Raw genomic sequence first — 16,965 nt, 5'->3', positions numbered from 1 at the left:
TCTGACAACTTCGCGTGGGATCCACAGACGTTGGCTTCCAAGCAGTTGGTACAGGAAGTGTGTCCAGGTGGAAATAATTCTGCTGACTGTGGTGCGGTGAATGCCAAACCGTTCTGCTAGATCCCTCAGATGTAGGCCCACTGACAGGTGCATGAGGAACAGCAGCAGCTCATCTATGGGTGGAAGTTTCTGTGAAAACAAATAAGTGTTAGGCATACTGTAGATACTGTTATAGGGAGACCGGGTACAGTTGTAACACATTTTCTGTGTGTGTGTGTGTGTGTGTGTGTGTGTGTGTGTGTGTGTGTGTGTGTGTGTGTGTGGCATGTGTGTGAGTGATGTGATGCACTTGTTAAACGGTGGTATAGTGCGCAGCGTGCATAATTATTAATATACATCCATGCTTGTATGCTGCATACCGTTGTTGTTGGTTGAGAGCAATCCGAGCTGCTGGCAGAGGATGCCTTGGCGTTGGTGATCCGCACCATCTTGGTGTTGGCTGCTGGCTCCACCAATTTCCAAAAGGCAAGGAAATGCTTGTATGTGGCAAATCTAAGAATGTAATATTGTTCATGTTAGACATTGTTTTGTTTCTTAAATTAGCTTCCCCAAATGAAAGGTGTTTTTCAAACTAGTGGCCATAACAACATCCTGATAGCCTTATAAACAAACCTGGTGTAGAAACGAATGTCCTCGTCCGACCCTGCCAGGCGTTGTATCCCGAAACGAGATCGCAGTTGTAACACTTCCAGCTGGTGTTGGAGCTCCCTAACCTGCATTTTCAAGGCTTCGTTCTCGTCGGCCACCTGATTTGCCATCACTGCCGTCGCGGGATTTAAACAGTACTCGTGATCAGGCAGCGCAACTGTTTCCACCTCGTACTCAGCTGTCAAGTCCGGGGTGGGGCTCTCTGCCCTCGGCCGACGCTCCCAAACATTACGTCTTGGTGTAGGTAGCTCGTAGTTATTCCATGCAAAGAGAACAGGTGTAGCTCCTTTCTGTACTCTGTGCAGTCCTCCCGCTGTGACCAATAAGTCTCCTGGTCGAAAATGCCTACTGCACACACGGGTATTTTTTGTGGGGCTGAAATTGTCCCTACGGACCTTGATCAGCCACTGAGCCTTTACCTCAGCATCAATGGGAAATGCATGAAAACTTATCTTCCGATTATAACGGGCCGAATTCGTACACAGTGGCACACAGCAATGTAGTGCCGACTTTCTTACCCGCTGGAAGGCCAATCGCTTTTCTTTACCCCGAAATCCGCTCATTCTTGCTCTTGGTGTGTCATAAGAAACTGTCAAACTGTCAAACTGTCAAGCTGTAAAAACTCTGTACTCAAACCGGAAGTACTCGCCCCCACACCCACCCGCCGGAAGTTGATAGACGCCATCTTGTGCACAGAGCCTATTAAGCATTTTAAAACGTATGTGGTAAGTTGCCAAAGTGCTTTGTTTTGAACGTTCATCAGTATTATAATCAAAAAGAGAAATATGAACGTTAGTTTTTACTGAAATGATCAAATAAAGCTGTGTGGGGTTTGTTCAACTTTTAAAATATGTTTGAATGGTGATATACACAGTGATAGATGTTAAGGACTAACGTTTATAATAAATACATTTGTATTGATTTTAAGATATTTTCATACAATCATACGTAGGCTATTGGGATCATTTGTATTAATGTGGACCGGAGGGAGAGGGTGACGAGCATAAGTTTCACTTTCCTTTTTTATTTCAATTCCAACTTTGGTCATGAAGAATATGTTTCTCTGATGTCCCCGTTCATAAAGCATAAAGCAACAGCATCAGAGCACGGTGCAGAGTCTCTAGATGAGTTTACAGTAGTCCCTCGTTCTTATTAAACATCCATGTTGTAGTCCGCTGTATAGAAAACTGTAGTTTCCATAGTTTACCCACAGCAGCAGGCGCACATTTATGACCTCCGCTGGCGCATCATAAACACGTCGGATAGTGAAAGTGCAGTCGGATTCTCTAAAGTACCGCAGTCTCTTCTCCTAAATCCTTTTGAATTCTCCTATCCACTATCCCTTAACCCCATGACGTTTCACTCCGAGGTCAAGGAATAGACGATAGGGTTAGAATTTAGGAGCTGTTTTTTTGGAGTATTCGACCGCAACCCAGGAGCGACTGCAGCTCTGTGGTGTTGATGTGGGACATGGCTGACCTCTGCTGGACGCTTAGCTAACTGCAACTGGAAGAGAGAGGAGACGGTAAGAAAAAGATTCATCTCAAAGGTAATACCATGGTTTTATTTATTATTTTAAGTAATAAAAATCACTTCAATTGATTTCAGGTGGTGGGCAATTAGCCTGATGTTGGATCTGGAAGTTGCACCTGAGCATATTCCTAAACTCTAAGGGACTGATGACTTAACCAAACCAGGTATTTAACTAATCCATTTTTAATAATCGTCCAGAATTTGGTCATTTTCGCTTTGATGATGAGGGTTATAATGTGTACATACAGCTCAAAAAAAGTGAATTTGTGGAACATTCAACTGTTTTCCTTGTCACATTAAAGTTTTTAATGAAATCAAAGCCATTGTGAATCAATTGAAGAAAACAAACATGTCTCCATGTAAATGAAGGTGTCTTTATATACTGTAGGTGTTTGAGGCCCTGACACATTTATGCACCTATACATAAACAAATCCCTAAAAGCCGCCTGCATTATACATAAAATGCTCTTTAAACAAAACTCTTAATGGCTATTCCTGCCATTCTAACACAAAAGCATCATGTAGGCCCATATGCTACAGTAGCTAAAGGGATTTATTGATATTGATAAACTACGTAGGCCTACTTAAATCCATTTTGTTAATGTAATCCAATATTAGTCTTTTTTAATAGAGTTTAGAGCCTGGATATATGTAAACAAAAAGATCCCATCCTAACCTAAATGATATTATCAATCAAGACATCAGTTTGCTTATTCCCGGTCAGAGTGTCTCTGCCTCGTCGTTACAGGCATCTCGATTCTGCCTCAGTTTATCCATAACCACTGCTCGAGCTCTGCGTTTGGAGAAGGTAGAGCCCCACTTGTTTCCTATAGAGTCTTTTCAGTGTATATCTTTGTTATACAGTGTAACTCAATGAGAGATGATTACTCCTTTTATGTCCTTCTGTCTGCATGTGCTTTAAAAAAAAAGAAGAGGCTTTTGCATGCAGACATAAGACTTGTAAAACCCCATTTGTGCTGTTCATGTCAAAATGAAAAGCCCAAACAATTACATAAGAGAATGTTTTGAACAATGTTTTTATTAACATTTTATACAATAAAACCCATGTACACAGCGTACATTTCCAAACATACAGAAGTGAGCTTCGAAAGCTCAACATTCACTGAGGTACAGGTGCTAGAAAAACAAACAAACAGATGCACAGCAAACATTAAAAGAGTAATACAAAAAAAGCTAAATAATTATAATATAATATAACCCAAGCTTTGAGTCTAGAACCATTCACGGTACGTTTGTTAATGTGTCCTATACGTTTAACCTGTAGATAGGAATGACCTTGGACACAAGCTGGTGTGCTGTAGACTTAGGAAGCTGAACAGTATTGAGAGAAGTGGAGTAACACATTGTTGCTTTTAATCTTTTCATTGAGTTGAATATAGAATAACATCAGTCTTATTGTTTTAGGTATTCTATTAAACTGGCAACCAATGACAGTGCATGTATCATTGACACATTGAATGACCGTATTTTGCTATGTTGCTGTGTGCATGAAAAAAAAAGCATAAAGACTAAACCTGTCCGTAATTAAGCAATTGTTATTTTCCCTCAATTTGTTTCAGCTGCTGGACCCTCAGCTGGAGAGACAGCTCAATACACCATGGTAGACGGTGGGTGCACACTTGATTTTGGTTTGTGATCCCAGTGGATCAGACATTTCTCTGAATCATTCAGATGTCCATTGGCAAACTTCAGAGGGGCCTTTCATGTGCCTTCTTGAGTAGGGGACCTTGCAGGCGCTGCAGGATTTTCTGCATTATGGTGTAGTGTGTTACCAATAGTTTTCTTGGTGACTGTGGTCCCAGCTGCCTTGAGATCATTAACAAGTTCTTCCCCTTTAGTTCTTGGCTGATACCTCACCTTTCTCATGATCATCAATACCCCACGGGCCAGATCTTGTGTGGAGTCCCAGACCGAGGGTGATTGATGGTCATTTTGTGTTTCTTCCATTTCCGTATAATCGCACCAACAGTGGTCTCCTTCTCACCAAGCTGCTTTCTGATGGTCTTGTAGCCAATCCCAGCCTTGAGCAGGTCTACAAACTTGTCCCTGAGGTCCTTAGACAGCTCTTTAGTCTTGCCCATGGTGGAGAGGTTGGAATCTGATTGATTGATTCTGTGGACAGGTGTCTTTTATACAGTTAGCAAGTTGATATTAGGAGTACTTTTTTAAAGGAAGAGGACTTATGTAACCGGTCTGTGGGAGACAGAATCCTTGTTTGTTGCAAGGGGATCAAATACTTATTTCCTACAGTTAAATGCAAATCAATTTTGATCTTTTGTATAATGTCAATTTCTGGATTTTCTTTTTGATATTCTTACTCACACTGTTAAAATAAACCTACCAATAAAATTATAGACTGTTAATCTTTTTTTAAGCGGGCACACTTACAAAATCTGCAAGGGATCAAATACTTATTTCCTCCACTGTATTTAAAATAAAGAAGTCACTGTTATAGAAAATAAAATATTTGTTTGGAAATGTATCAAGTTGGCTTCATGGTATAATCAACACTTTACTCATTATTCCCTCCTTCCTCAGCTGAGCACTTTGTGGATAAACATAGAACCGAGCTGATCAACAGAGTGAACTGCGTTGGAAACATTTTGGATCAGCTCCTTAGGAAAGTCATCACAAAATCGATTTATGATAACATTTGGAAAATCCCAACCACTCAGGAGCACATGAGGGAACTCTTCAGTGGTCCCCTGATTGAGGCAGGGCTTCCTGGCAAAGAAGTTTTCTACAGAATCCTTGAGAAAGAGGAGAAATATCTCATTGAGGACCTAAAGGGAAAGAAGTGAATGTTGTGGAGAAATAATTTTTTAGACCAAACGTACATTGTGCCTCAAGAAAAAAAGCGTCTTAAACGATTCCAATGGGGAAATGGTAATGTAAATGTCTCTGTAGGGGGTTCTATCAAATATAGCTTTTGCACCTTCATGTTTAATCATAGCTCTTGCCCTTTTTTTACACTTGGACCAGTCATATTTTATAAAATGTACACGTTTTCCTGTAAGGTTAAAACCAGATTCAGCAAACCATGTAAGTCATTCATGTAATGTAATGATGTAAGAAATGATTTAGCGTTCTCACCTGACATGTAATGTTTTAATCCAGCAAATCCCAGATGGATTGAATCTGCTTTGAACCTATTTTGTATACATTAAAAGGATGCTTGATCATGAATGATTATTCTTAGGTTTTGCATGCAGATTTTAATTTTGATTATTGTCTTATGTGATAAACGATTCTATTGTTGTTTTTTCCTTCATGAAAATACGTTTACTTTTGGAGGCCAATGTTTTTTATTTCGAAATACATTTTCAATAAACTCTTATAAATATTACACATGTCGAGTGAATGGAGTGTTTTAAAAGTTGAAGCAGACATAATGATGTAATGAAGTTAACAGATTTAGGAACGTCGCTCTCCTAGATTTTTTTAAATGTTTACATATTATTCTTATCATTTATTAAACTGATTGTTCAGAGGGATACTGGAAGAAGGTAGTATTCTTTTGACGTTATCCACAAACGTTGCTTTATTAACCAACCTCAATTTGTATGAACTAATTGTTTAGCCTTACCTACTTGTATGTTTGGATGAAGGGAGGCAGGACTTTACTTGGTGATGAAAGTACAGTTTATACATTTAAAGGGGAACTGCAGCAATGTTTAGATATCCAGTCTGTTTAGGAGTCTTGTAAAGTAGCTGCCGCATGAGTAAAACAAGTTATACAAAGCCTTTTGTGGCTCTAGAGGGAGCTGTCTGATAGATAATGCCTGTTGGAGTTCAATACTACACATTTGGAAATGTTATGTGTTTGTATTATGTTAGATTTTCTCATTTCAGTTGTAAATTCACATGTGGGCTCTGAACCCATCCCTCCAGCCTCACCACTGCACACAGATGTTATATAAGCAAAAGTGCAGCTATGTAATGTCTGTGTGACGACTGAGTCTGGCAGAGTCAGTGACATTCTTTCAAATACTGGTAAGAAATTATCTGTTTAACAGCTTTTTTTTATTTTTTATTAATGCTGCCATTTTATTTCCAATATGTCCTATCTGCTCTATTATCTTTGTCATTTTTTTTATTAATATTGTGTTTGGGCTTTTTATTAAGCTTTGGGGCGCGGGAAGGGGGGTGCTGCACATTTTATTTTTTTATATATAATTTTTATTTCATTTCATTGTGCCTGAGATACATTTTATATTATATATTATTATTCAAATGTTAATTTTAAACCATATAATAAATTGTTTAGCTTTAGAAGATTTGTTTTCAAATATTGAAGTTAAATGCAATAAAGCAAAATTAAGAGATCTATGGATACATCTCTCAACACCCATATGAAACAGAACTGTAAACAGATTTTCTTTTTCTCTATGGATATTTTACAAATCACTAGCCTTTTAAACTGTATTCTTGTTTTACTGTCATATAGTATTTCATAACTGTTTTTCATTTATTCTCTTGTTTTTTTATAACTATAATGATCATATGAAGGTGCGCCTTGGAAATAAATTCTTACATAATAATTGCATTCACTGAACACGGGAAATTACAATCCTGCCGTCCTCTCTAGTGTCATGATGAGGTTCAGGAATATGGGATTAGTTTTGTGTCATAAAGATAAAGCAACACTTTCTCAGAATCAAGCAAAACTAAGAGTTTAAAAGAAGAAACAAATCGAGTCAAGCACAATACATTTAATTTAAAAAATAAAACTATAAGTTGCAAACAAATCATTTGTGTAATCATGTAAACCAGGGGTACTCAAATACAAATCTTAAAGGTCCACAAAGAAAATGTTCAATACGACAAAGGTCCGTTTAATACGGTCAGTCAAACTTGTAAACAATTGCAACACGATTCTTAACACGAGGTTGCAAAAACAAAAAAGTGAAGTGGCACCTTTGGTCTGTTGCCAAGACTTTGAACTTTGGCACAAAAGGAGTGATGGCCAGGCGGACACACTGATGCAAGTGTTCATTGGTGAGTCGGCTGCGGTACTTGTTCTTCACCATGTTCATTCTTGAGAATGCAGACTCACACCTGTAGGTTGAGCCAAACATTGTGAGAATGTGAAGTGCCATCTTATGCAGGAGAGGGAAATTAGCTGCAGTGACCATCTTTGTCCAGAAGGTGGGAGTGTCACAGTCAGCCTCTTTCAGTGCAAGGTTTTCCTGGAGGTCAATCAACTCACTTTGCAGAGAAGCAGCACTGGCCCATGGGAAGATTTGTTGTGCTTCTGCAAAGAACTCTCTGACATTTCTGACCAGAAATGGGTTTTCAATGTACAGTAGGACTTGTTTTCCTAATCTGAAGTCATCAAAGCGAGTCTTGAAGTTTTCGATCAGCCTCTCCAGGAATTCAACATGATTCTGAGGACGATTTTCTCCTTTGGTCTGTTCCAAAAGTTTGGGGAAGTGGAGCAGTCCCTCCTGTAGGAAAAAAAAAAAAAATAAGACAAATATATAAGGAGCACTGCTTAAAAGGGTATGATAAAGTATCAAAAAGGTGTTCATTGGAATCCAGGGAATGTGTGTGGTAGAAAATATTAAAAAGGCTTACCTGTAGGTCACTTTTGAAAAGCTCCAGTTTCCTCTGGAAAGCACGCACTGCTGACATCAGCTCACACACTGTGTTGTTCTTGCCCTGCAGCTTGAGATTTAGGTCATTGAGATGAGATGTTATATCAGCCAAAAATGCAACAGCTTCCATCTTCTCTTCATTTTGCATGAATTCCATGAACTGTTTTGCTTTTGCACTCTTTTGCTCTGACAGAAACACTTGCAGCTCTTTCCTAATGGCCCCAAAACGCTCCAGGACCTTGCCTTTGCTCAGCCATCTGATGTTGTTGTGCAGGAGCAAATCATCAAAAGTTGCATTGACCTCTGTCAGGAATGTGTGCAGCAAGCGATGCTGCAGTGAAGATGATGCTCTCAAAAAGTTTATGAGTCTCATCACTGTTGCCATGATTTCAGAGTACACTTCTCCAAGATGTGCACAAAGGACAGACTGGTGGATTATGCAGTGGTATGAGATCAGGTCAGGGTGGTGATCTTTCAGGCGCTGAACCAGTCCTCTCTCTCTCCCCATCATGGCTGGAGCTCCATCAGTAGCAATTGACACCACTTTCTTTAGATCTATCCCTCTTTCATTCAGCATTCCCATTATGGCTTTATAAATATCTTCCCCCCTTGTGTGTCCACTGAGGTCTGTAAGGCCCAACACATCTTCAACAAACTCCCCCTTTGCCTCATCATAAAATCGCACAAACACCAGCAACTGAGCATTGTCAGTGGTGTCAGTGGACTCATCCACAGCTAAGGAAATGCACTGTGCATTTTTGATTCCATCACAAAGCTGATTAATCAAATCACCAGCCAGTATTTCCGTTCTTCTGGTTGCTGTGGAATCTGAGAGGGGGATTTGCTTGATTTTAGCTGTTATTTCCTCTTTTTGTTTGCCTTCAAACATGGTCTCCATCACTTCAGTCATGCATTCTTTAATTATTTCTGCATCAGAGAATGGCTTCTTGTGTTTAGCCAACACCCATGCCACTCTGAGTGAGGACTCAGTTGCCTTTTCTCGTTGTGACATAGATGTAACAAGGATCCTGCTTGCAGCTTCATATGAGGATTTCATCCCATTTATTTTTGTGGTTCTTACCGCTGAATTTTGAGGAAAGGTCGCTTCAAAATAACTGTGTTTCGTGTCATAGTGCCGTTTCAAATTGCCACTCTTCACAAGAGCTACCGTTTCTTGGCATATTAGGCACATTGGTTTGGTGCTCGCTGGAGGGAGGATGAACGCATATTTTTCAGTCCATTCAGCTTTGAATTGCCGGTTTTCACTGTCAACTTTTCTTTTATTGGTCATCTTCGAACATGCCATTTTTCTTCTACTAGCTACACTAGGCTACAGCTGAAACTACTACATGCAACTAGATGCGCTGTCAACTCTCGCTCTGACTTTATTTATTTTTTAAAACTCCCGCGCTGACTCAGACAGGTAGAAAGAGACGACACACGTATTTTCATTCCGCGAAGACCCGCCCTCCTGTGCCTCTGATTCGCAGACTGTTGGTGGGGGAAAAAAACGCTGACGGGAGGCTGAATGTGATTGGACCAAAGCGTTGATCGCTGTGTGTGTGTGTGTGTGTGTGTGTGTGTGTGTGTGTGTGTGTGTGTGTGTGTGTGTGTGTGTGTGTGTGTGTGTGTGTGTGTGTGTGTGTGTGTGTGTGTGTGTGTGTGTGTGTGTGTGTGTGTGTGTGTGTGTGTGTGTGTGTGTGTGTGTGTGTGTGTGTGTCGCACAGAGACACATCGCTCCAGACTGTGGATCAATCGGACATGCAGAGCGCTGTTTGCAGTTGACATAGCGGAGAATTTTGACTCGTTGCGTTGTGGCGATGTCTCGCAGATAATACAGATAATACATATGAAAAGTATAATTTACTCAGAGTCCGGAGACAGTGGTGGTCCGGTCCGGATCCGGACCAGAGTCCGGACTTTGAGGATGCCTGATGTAAACTATAAGTCTTTGTTCTTTGTTTTAACATATCTTTTTGTTTGCAGTTCTTGTTTCTTCTTCCTCAATGATCAGACTTTTGCTCTCGCTGCAGCTCTCAGCTGCACTGTACAATCGCTGGAGGACTGGGCTGTCACTCAAAAACTGAGGAGCCAATGGGGACGCACCCCTGAAAGTCCCGCCCACCTTGGATGTTTGTGTCAGAATCGAAAACAAAAAATGAGGGAGCGCAAACGAGAGAGCTGCAGCGAGAGCAAAAGTCTGATCATTGAGAAAGAAGCAACAAGAACTGCAAACAAAAAGATATGTTAAAACAAAGAAAAAATACTTATAGTTTAAATGATTACACAAATGATTTGTTTGCAACTTATAGTATTTATTTTTAAATTAAATTGATTTTGCTTGACTCAGTTATTTTTTCTCTTAAACTCTTAGTTTTGCTTGATTCTGAGAAAGTGTTGCTTTATCTTTATGACACACAACTAATCCCATACTGGGGAAAGCACGGTTAATGTATTATATTCAGGGGTGCACATCACTTTTTTAGTGAGTTACTCAGATGAGTACTAGGAGACAGCGTTTGGTACTCACCCCACACGAAGCGTGGTCCTCCTCAGTGTCTCCTTCACTGTCCTCTATTTACACTTCTTGCATGCTAGATGATGAAGATGATGAAGATGATGAAGATGCCCCTCCCTGTCTCTTTTTAAGCCTCCGATTTGCTTTCTCCAAAATGTGTGGCCAAAACTGTGAAGTCCTTGCATTTCCTGAGGCCAAGTTGAAGGATCAAATACTAAGAAATTATCACATGACTTGAAGTCATATATCTGATTTCAGATGTGGGAAGTTACTAAGTACACTTATTCAAGTACTGTACTTAAGTACAATTTGAGATATTTGTACTTTACTTGACTTTGATGCTACTTTGTACTTCTACTACTCCACTACAGTTCAGAGGTAAATGGTGTACTTTTACTCCATTACATGTATTGAATACCTTTAGTTACTTTACAGATCTGGATTAATGATGTGAAATATAATCAAGTTTTAAATCAGACTTCAGTTCCACCTGGAGTAAATTCACAAGCTACCCTGCAGTATACAAAGTCATTAAAACTAGCTGCACCTTTACCAGCTTTCAGGGCCGTCCCTCCCTACAGGCCGATCATGCAGACTGCGTGGGGCCTCACCTTGCGGAGGGGGCCTCATCTTGCGGAGGGTGCCTCAACTGAGCCGAAAATGCGGCGCACCTATGCGCTTATGCGGCGCAATTAGTGTAGCGCAGCACGATTTCGCCGCTGCGAGGCTCCACTCGTTAGTCGGACGACGAAGCGTGCCCTGTCGCCCAAACTCAATTTGGTGTGTCCCGCACCGTCGGCCGTGAGACGCCTTATTTGGCCTTTCATGGCCGACGCACGGCCGATTCAACATGTTGAATCGGCCGTGAAAAATAATCTGTATAATCTGTAATCATTCCAGCTGAGAAATTGCTCTTTTGCCCCATTAACATCTCCTTTGATTTTACCAGGTGGAAACGATGGCGTCTGTCATAGAGCTGCTTCTGGAAACACTGAAAGATTTGAGTCACCAGGATTTAGAGAGTTTTAAGAGGGTCCTGAGTCAAATTCTCTCTGACAAAGGCTACCCACACATCTCACCAAGGTGGCACATGATGAGAGACAGGCAGGACATGGTGTTTTATTTGGTGCAAGATCACAGCGAGCACAGACTGCTGGAGATGACCACTGAGGCTTTTGAGAAGATGAACAGGACTGATCTGGTGCAGAGGCTGTCACAAAGCAGCTCAGGACCCAAAAGTAAGACTAATAAAACACAAACATCTTTAAATCATCAAACCTGTTTATCCTAAATTAATAAGCTCTGTATTCTTCTTTTTAAGTTATAAATATAGATGAAACGTATATTTATAATGTATTTATATCCTAGTGTACAAAATATGTTTCATGACTTATCAGAGCAATGATTAATATTTTGTGAGAGGGTAAAATGAATTGAGTTGGTTTATCTCCACCTCTTTTCTCTTCAGAGAAACACTCAGAGGCACAGCGACCTGCAGTGATCCAGAAAGTAAGTAATGTCACATCTGTCTGACTTTCTACAACACACCTTTCCTTCAACAGATAATGATATGACCCAAACACATGATTGACTTATCTATGATGATCTGTCTGTCTGTCTGTCTGTCTGTCTGTCTGTCTGTCTGTCTGTCTGTCTGTCTGTCTGTCTGTCTGTCTGTCTGTCTGTCTGTCTGTCTGTCAAACCCAACAACAACTAACCAGTTTATAGCAAATAGACACATTTGTAATTGTCCAAGAGGAATATACACATGTCTAATGAATGTATTGATTATTTCAGGTAGCAACAATGGCAGCTGTTAAACATCTGCTTTTGGAAACTCTGAATGATTTGAAAAACGAGGATCTAGAGAAATTCAAGCAGACCCTGGATTTAATTGTCTCCAAGAAGAAGCCGAGATATTTTTCATGGATTTGGAGTCCCTCAGCAGGCAGAGATCAAACAGTGGAACAGATGATGGAGATCTTCGGCCAACAGTGTGTAGAGATAACCATGGAGGGTTTGAAGAACATTAACAGGACTGATCTGAGGCAGAGGTTTACAAACTTAGAACTCAAAGGTAATCATAAAGAAAACCAAATAACTTCACATCACATACATTTTATATTTCAGTATAAAAAATAATCTGTAGTCATTAACAATGTGAAGTATAAAAAAAACATGGAACAGGAATTTATGCAAACATTAGACAAATATTAAAATATTAAAATACCAACAGACCACAGTCTCAACAAGAAACAGAATGTTTTACGTTGAAGTAGTTTAGTTTAGTTGCTGGGATCTTGTGTGTTAGACATTCACTTTATTTTCTCTCTTCAGAGATGTACTCTGTGGATGAACATCGACCTGCACAGTCCGAGGGAGTGAGTCTGACTTTACACATCACAGCTTTCATTCAATAGATGCAAGTTGTTAACCATATCCATCTTGAACATAAACATTATGATGCAAACCAAACCGTTTTTAAGGTTGATCTCTTCTGTCAAAATGATTTTTCTTCCACTGATGTTCTGATCAGATTAGCAGACTGAAGTCTGAACACTCATATACAAATGTGCATTAGTCAAGAAAAAAGATAAACATATTTAATATAACAGATGTTAGTGTGTCTTTAACTTGAGAGATCTTGTAAACATTTTATAAAATCCTCTTGTCTGAAACACTGACTGACGAAATGAAAACAAAGTAATATTTATTTCCATAGAGAAATCACACCTTTTCTTAAACATCTGTTGAATTCAGGCACCAATTGCAGCAGAGAAAGAGATCCTTTTGAAAACTCTGAAGGATTTGAGCGACCATGAGCGCTACCGATTTAAGTGTTTGCTGCAGTTCACATACTTCCAGAAGAGCATATCCTACTCCTTTCATGGATATTCCTATCGGACAGCAAGTGCACTCCAGCTAGTGGATCAGATGGTGGAGACCTGTGGTCCGCAGTCTGTGGAGGTGACCAGGGAGGTTTTAATGGACCTGGACAGAACTGATCTAGTGGAGAGATTATCAGAGACTATCTTAAGACTCAAAGGTAAGAGAAAGAAAACAAAAACTGCTACATCACACAGAAGAGTTCATATGAGTTTTGTAATTGTTGCAATGCTTTTGTATTTGAGTTTATTTTATTTTAAGGAATAGTTCACCTACAAAATGACCAGTTGTTCTGTATTACAATTACTCGCCCTGAGTTCTCTTTAATTCTTGCATGCCTCCACTGTGGGTTACAAATAAAGAAATGGAGATCGTCTTCATTAATGGAAGTAAATGGGGGCGTGTTTAATAACAGTTCAGCTTTATCAAAACAACCTAACCTCTAAAACACTTCTGCATCAACAGTCTCATACTTGCACGTGGAGTACCCGTCTGTGCATTGAAATGTATAAAACAGGAAGGTTTAGTGAAAATGCATGTTTTAAGGAAGTAGTGAGCTCGTGCCAGGATAAATGAGACTTGGATTCTACTGCACGAGTTGTTTGGGAGTTTGTAAATAGATGTTTTATATAGTTTTAATTTTACAGATAATAAAGTTGTTCTGTTGTTAAACACAGCTCCTGATTAATAAACATTTGTATCTGTTTTGTTTCTTGAAGAATTAAAGGTAACAAGGCAGGAGTCATTTCTATTTAAAGGTCATTTTGTGGGTGTAGTGTTCCTTTAATGGGTGTTAATAATATAATGGCAAACCTCTCACTCTTTGTGATTGATTTTAATGATGCCAGCATGAACCATATTTGAGTGTTATTTTGCAGTTTAATTATTCATATTACGTTATTTTTTTCAAAAGTAACTCAATCTGACTAAAGTTGTCCATAGTCTGATTTTGAATCAGTCGTGTGTCATTTTTTCTTTTCAGAGGAACCGCTTCCTTCACTGATCCAGAGTGTGAGTAATGTCCCATCACTCTGACTCCACCCAGTGCAGCTTTGACTCAGTAGATTTAGAAGACTGAAAATAATCTCCTTCCTGAACATTATTCATGATACAAACATATTTTGGTCTCGGATAGTTTTCTTACAGAAATAATCTGATCACGCCAAGTTAGGTACACATACTGTATGTTCTAAGGCATCAATGTTATTTATGAGTAGTGTTAATAATTTGTGTTACGTCTGTCTGGAGGGGAAATTATAGCACATTCTTCATGAGTTGTTTTTCTAAAATTCAGAAAGAGAAATTCACAATACTGATGCAAAAATATAGATAGTGATTTTTACTCTTTTATACCAAAATAAAAACATGCAACTGGTTAAACTGCATCTCAGTTGTTAAATCAAGACGCCTGACGTAATTCTTCTACCACAGCCTTTGAAAGAGTTACCTAGGAGGTCAAATAAAGTCATGAATCAAACACGCCATTTATACAAAAAGAAAATGTTTTTGTGATGAATTGGATGAACAATATAAAGTGTACTGATACGTTGTGAGTGACATGGCTGATGTTCTCTTACCACATCCACTCTTGCAAAACACTGACACTGACGAGTTGTAAACCAAAATAATCTGTAATCATTCCAGCTGAGAAATTGCTCTTTTGTCCCATTAACATCTCCTTTGATTTTACCAGGTGGAAACGATGGCGTCTGTCATAGAGCTGCTTCTGGAAACACTGAAAGATTTGAGTGACCAGGATTTACAGAGTTTTAAGAGGGTCCTGAGACAAATTCTCTCTGACAAAGGCCACCCAGACATCTCACCAAGGTGGCACATGATGAGAGACAGGCAGGACATGGTGTTTTATTTGGTGCAAGATCACAGCCAGCACAGACTGATGGAGATGACCACTGAGGCTTTTGAGAAGATGAACAGGACTGATCTGGTGCAGAGGCTGTCACAAAGCAGCTCAGGACCCAAAAGTAAGACTAATAAAACACAAACATCTTTAAATCATCAAACCTGTTTATCCCAAGTTAATAAGCTCTGTATTCTTCTTTTTAAGTTTTAAATATAGAGGAAACATAGATTTACAATGTATTTACAGTACCAGTAAAAAGTTTGGACACACCTTCAAATTCGAAGTTTTTTCATTTATTTTAATTTGTTCTACATTGTAGATTTATACTGAAGACATCAAAACTATAAAGGAACACATATAGAATTATCAAGTAAACAACAAAGTGTTAAAAAATCCAGAATATGATTTCTATTTTGCTGGCTACTGCAGAATGCTGTGGTAGCCATGATGGTTAAATGTGCGTTGAATTCTGAATAAATCACCAGCAGTGTCACCAGCAAAGCACCCCCACACCATCACACTTCCTCCTCCATGCTTCACGGTGGGAACCACACATGCAGAAACCATCCCGCTCACCTTCTCTGCGTCTCACAAAGACATGGCGTTTGGAACCAATGTCCAATCCTTGTGTTTCTTGGCCCAAACTATTCTCTTCTTCTTGTTGTTCATCCTCAGTAGTGGATCTTTGCAGCAATTGGACCTTGAAGGTCTGATTCACGCAGTCTCCTCTGAACAGTGGATGTTGAGATTGTCTTCTACTTGAGCTCTATGATCATTGATGTGGGCTCTAATCTGAGGTGCTTTAATTTGTGGTTTCTGAGGCTGGTAACTGTTATGTATTTATCCTCTGCAGCAGGGGTGTCTTTTGCTCTTCCTTTCCCGGGGGGGTCCTCATGAGAGCCAGTTTCATCAAAGCGTTCGATGGGTTTTGCGACTGCACTTGAGGATAAATTCAAAGTTCTTGAAAATGTCCGGATCGACTGGCCTTCATTTATTAAAGTAATGATGGACGGTCGTTTCTCTTTACTGAGTTGAGTTGTTCTTGCCATAATATGGATTACAACAGTAGTCAAATAGGGCTTTCCACTGAGCATCACCCTACCTCTGCACAACACAACTGATGGTCTCAAACACATTCAGAAGGCAAGTAATTCCACAAATTGACTCTTGACAAGGCACACGTGTTAATTGAAAACCATTCCAGGTGACGGCCTCATGAAGCTGACTGAGAGAAGCCAAGAGTGTGCAAAGCTGTCATCAAGGCAATACGGGGCTACTTTGAAGAATATAAAATAAAAATCATATTTTGGATTTTTTTACACTTTTTTTGTTAACTAGATAATTCCATATGTGTTCTTTCATAGTTTTGATGTCTTCAGTATTAATCTACAAAGTATTAAACATTAAAATAAATAAAAAACTTCTAATTTGAAGGTTTGTCCAAACTTTTGACTGGTAGTGTATATCCTAGTGTACACAATATGTTTAATGACTAATCATAACAATGATTAATATTTTGGGAGAGGGTAACATTTATTTGAGTTGGTTTATTTCCACCTCTTTTCTCTTCAGACAAACACTCAGAGGCACAGCGACCTGCAGTGATCCAGAAAGTAAGTAATGTCACATCTGTCTGACTTTCTACAACACACCTTTCCTTCAACAGATAATGATATGATCCAAACACAAGATTGACTTATCTATGATGATCTGTCTGTCTGTCTGTCTGTCAAACCCAACAACAACTAACCAGTTTATAATAATGCAGCATAATGCTGCGTTTTTCCCTTTAACTCTTATGCTGCGTTCACACCGGACACCGACGCCGTCGGAGCGAATTC

General features: G+C 39.5%; 2 protein-coding genes and 1 long non-coding RNA gene across 3 annotated transcripts in view; all 3 read left to right on the top strand.

Moving 5' to 3' along the window:
- The window catches only part of LOC117500508, a 182,873-nt gene that overhangs the window by 90,093 nt on the left and 75,815 nt on the right, over positions 1-16,965 (top strand). The window contains exon 24 of the mRNA XM_034153379.1: positions 13,138-13,314. Within this exon, the coding sequence (XP_034009270.1) occupies positions 13,138-13,314 (177 nt within the window). The remainder of the gene's footprint in view (positions 1-13,137; positions 13,315-16,965) is intronic.
- Positions 2,073-5,608, top strand: LOC117500520. The gene is made up of 4 exons (XR_004557795.1): positions 2,073-2,233; positions 2,317-2,405; positions 3,822-3,869; positions 4,801-5,608. It is a non-coding gene; the product is annotated as an uncharacterized LOC117500520 (long non-coding RNA).
- LOC117500514 lies at positions 6,128-12,946 on the top strand. Its single transcript, XM_034153396.1, has 5 exons — positions 6,128-6,255; positions 11,327-11,615; positions 11,846-11,886; positions 12,175-12,454; positions 12,715-12,946. Exons 2-5 carry the CDS (start codon positions 11,336-11,338, stop codon positions 12,795-12,797), a joined length of 684 nt encoding a protein of 227 aa, XP_034009287.1. The 5' UTR covers positions 6,128-6,255; positions 11,327-11,335; the 3' UTR covers positions 12,798-12,946.

This window comes from Trematomus bernacchii, unplaced genomic scaffold, assembly GCF_902827165.1.
Source record: "Trematomus bernacchii unplaced genomic scaffold, fTreBer1.1, whole genome shotgun sequence".
NCBI classification, from domain to species: Eukaryota; Metazoa; Chordata; class Actinopteri; order Perciformes; family Nototheniidae; genus Trematomus; species Trematomus bernacchii.
This window is presented reverse-complemented; position numbering and strand designations above follow the sequence as displayed.

Bases quoted from the DNA above. Each gene is read 5' to 3' on its own strand.
- LOC117500514 (XM_034153396.1), top strand. From the start codon at position 11,336: ATGGCGTCTGTCATAGAGCTGCTTCTGGAAACACTGAAAGATTTGAGT. The intron at 11,616-11,845 runs GTAAGACTAATA...TTTTCTCTTCAG, and splicing joins AAGCAGCTCAGGACCCAAAA to AGAAACACTCAGAGGCACAG. The intron at 12,455-12,714 runs GTAATCATAAAG...TTCTCTCTTCAG, and splicing joins TACAAACTTAGAACTCAAAG to AGATGTACTCTGTGGATGAA.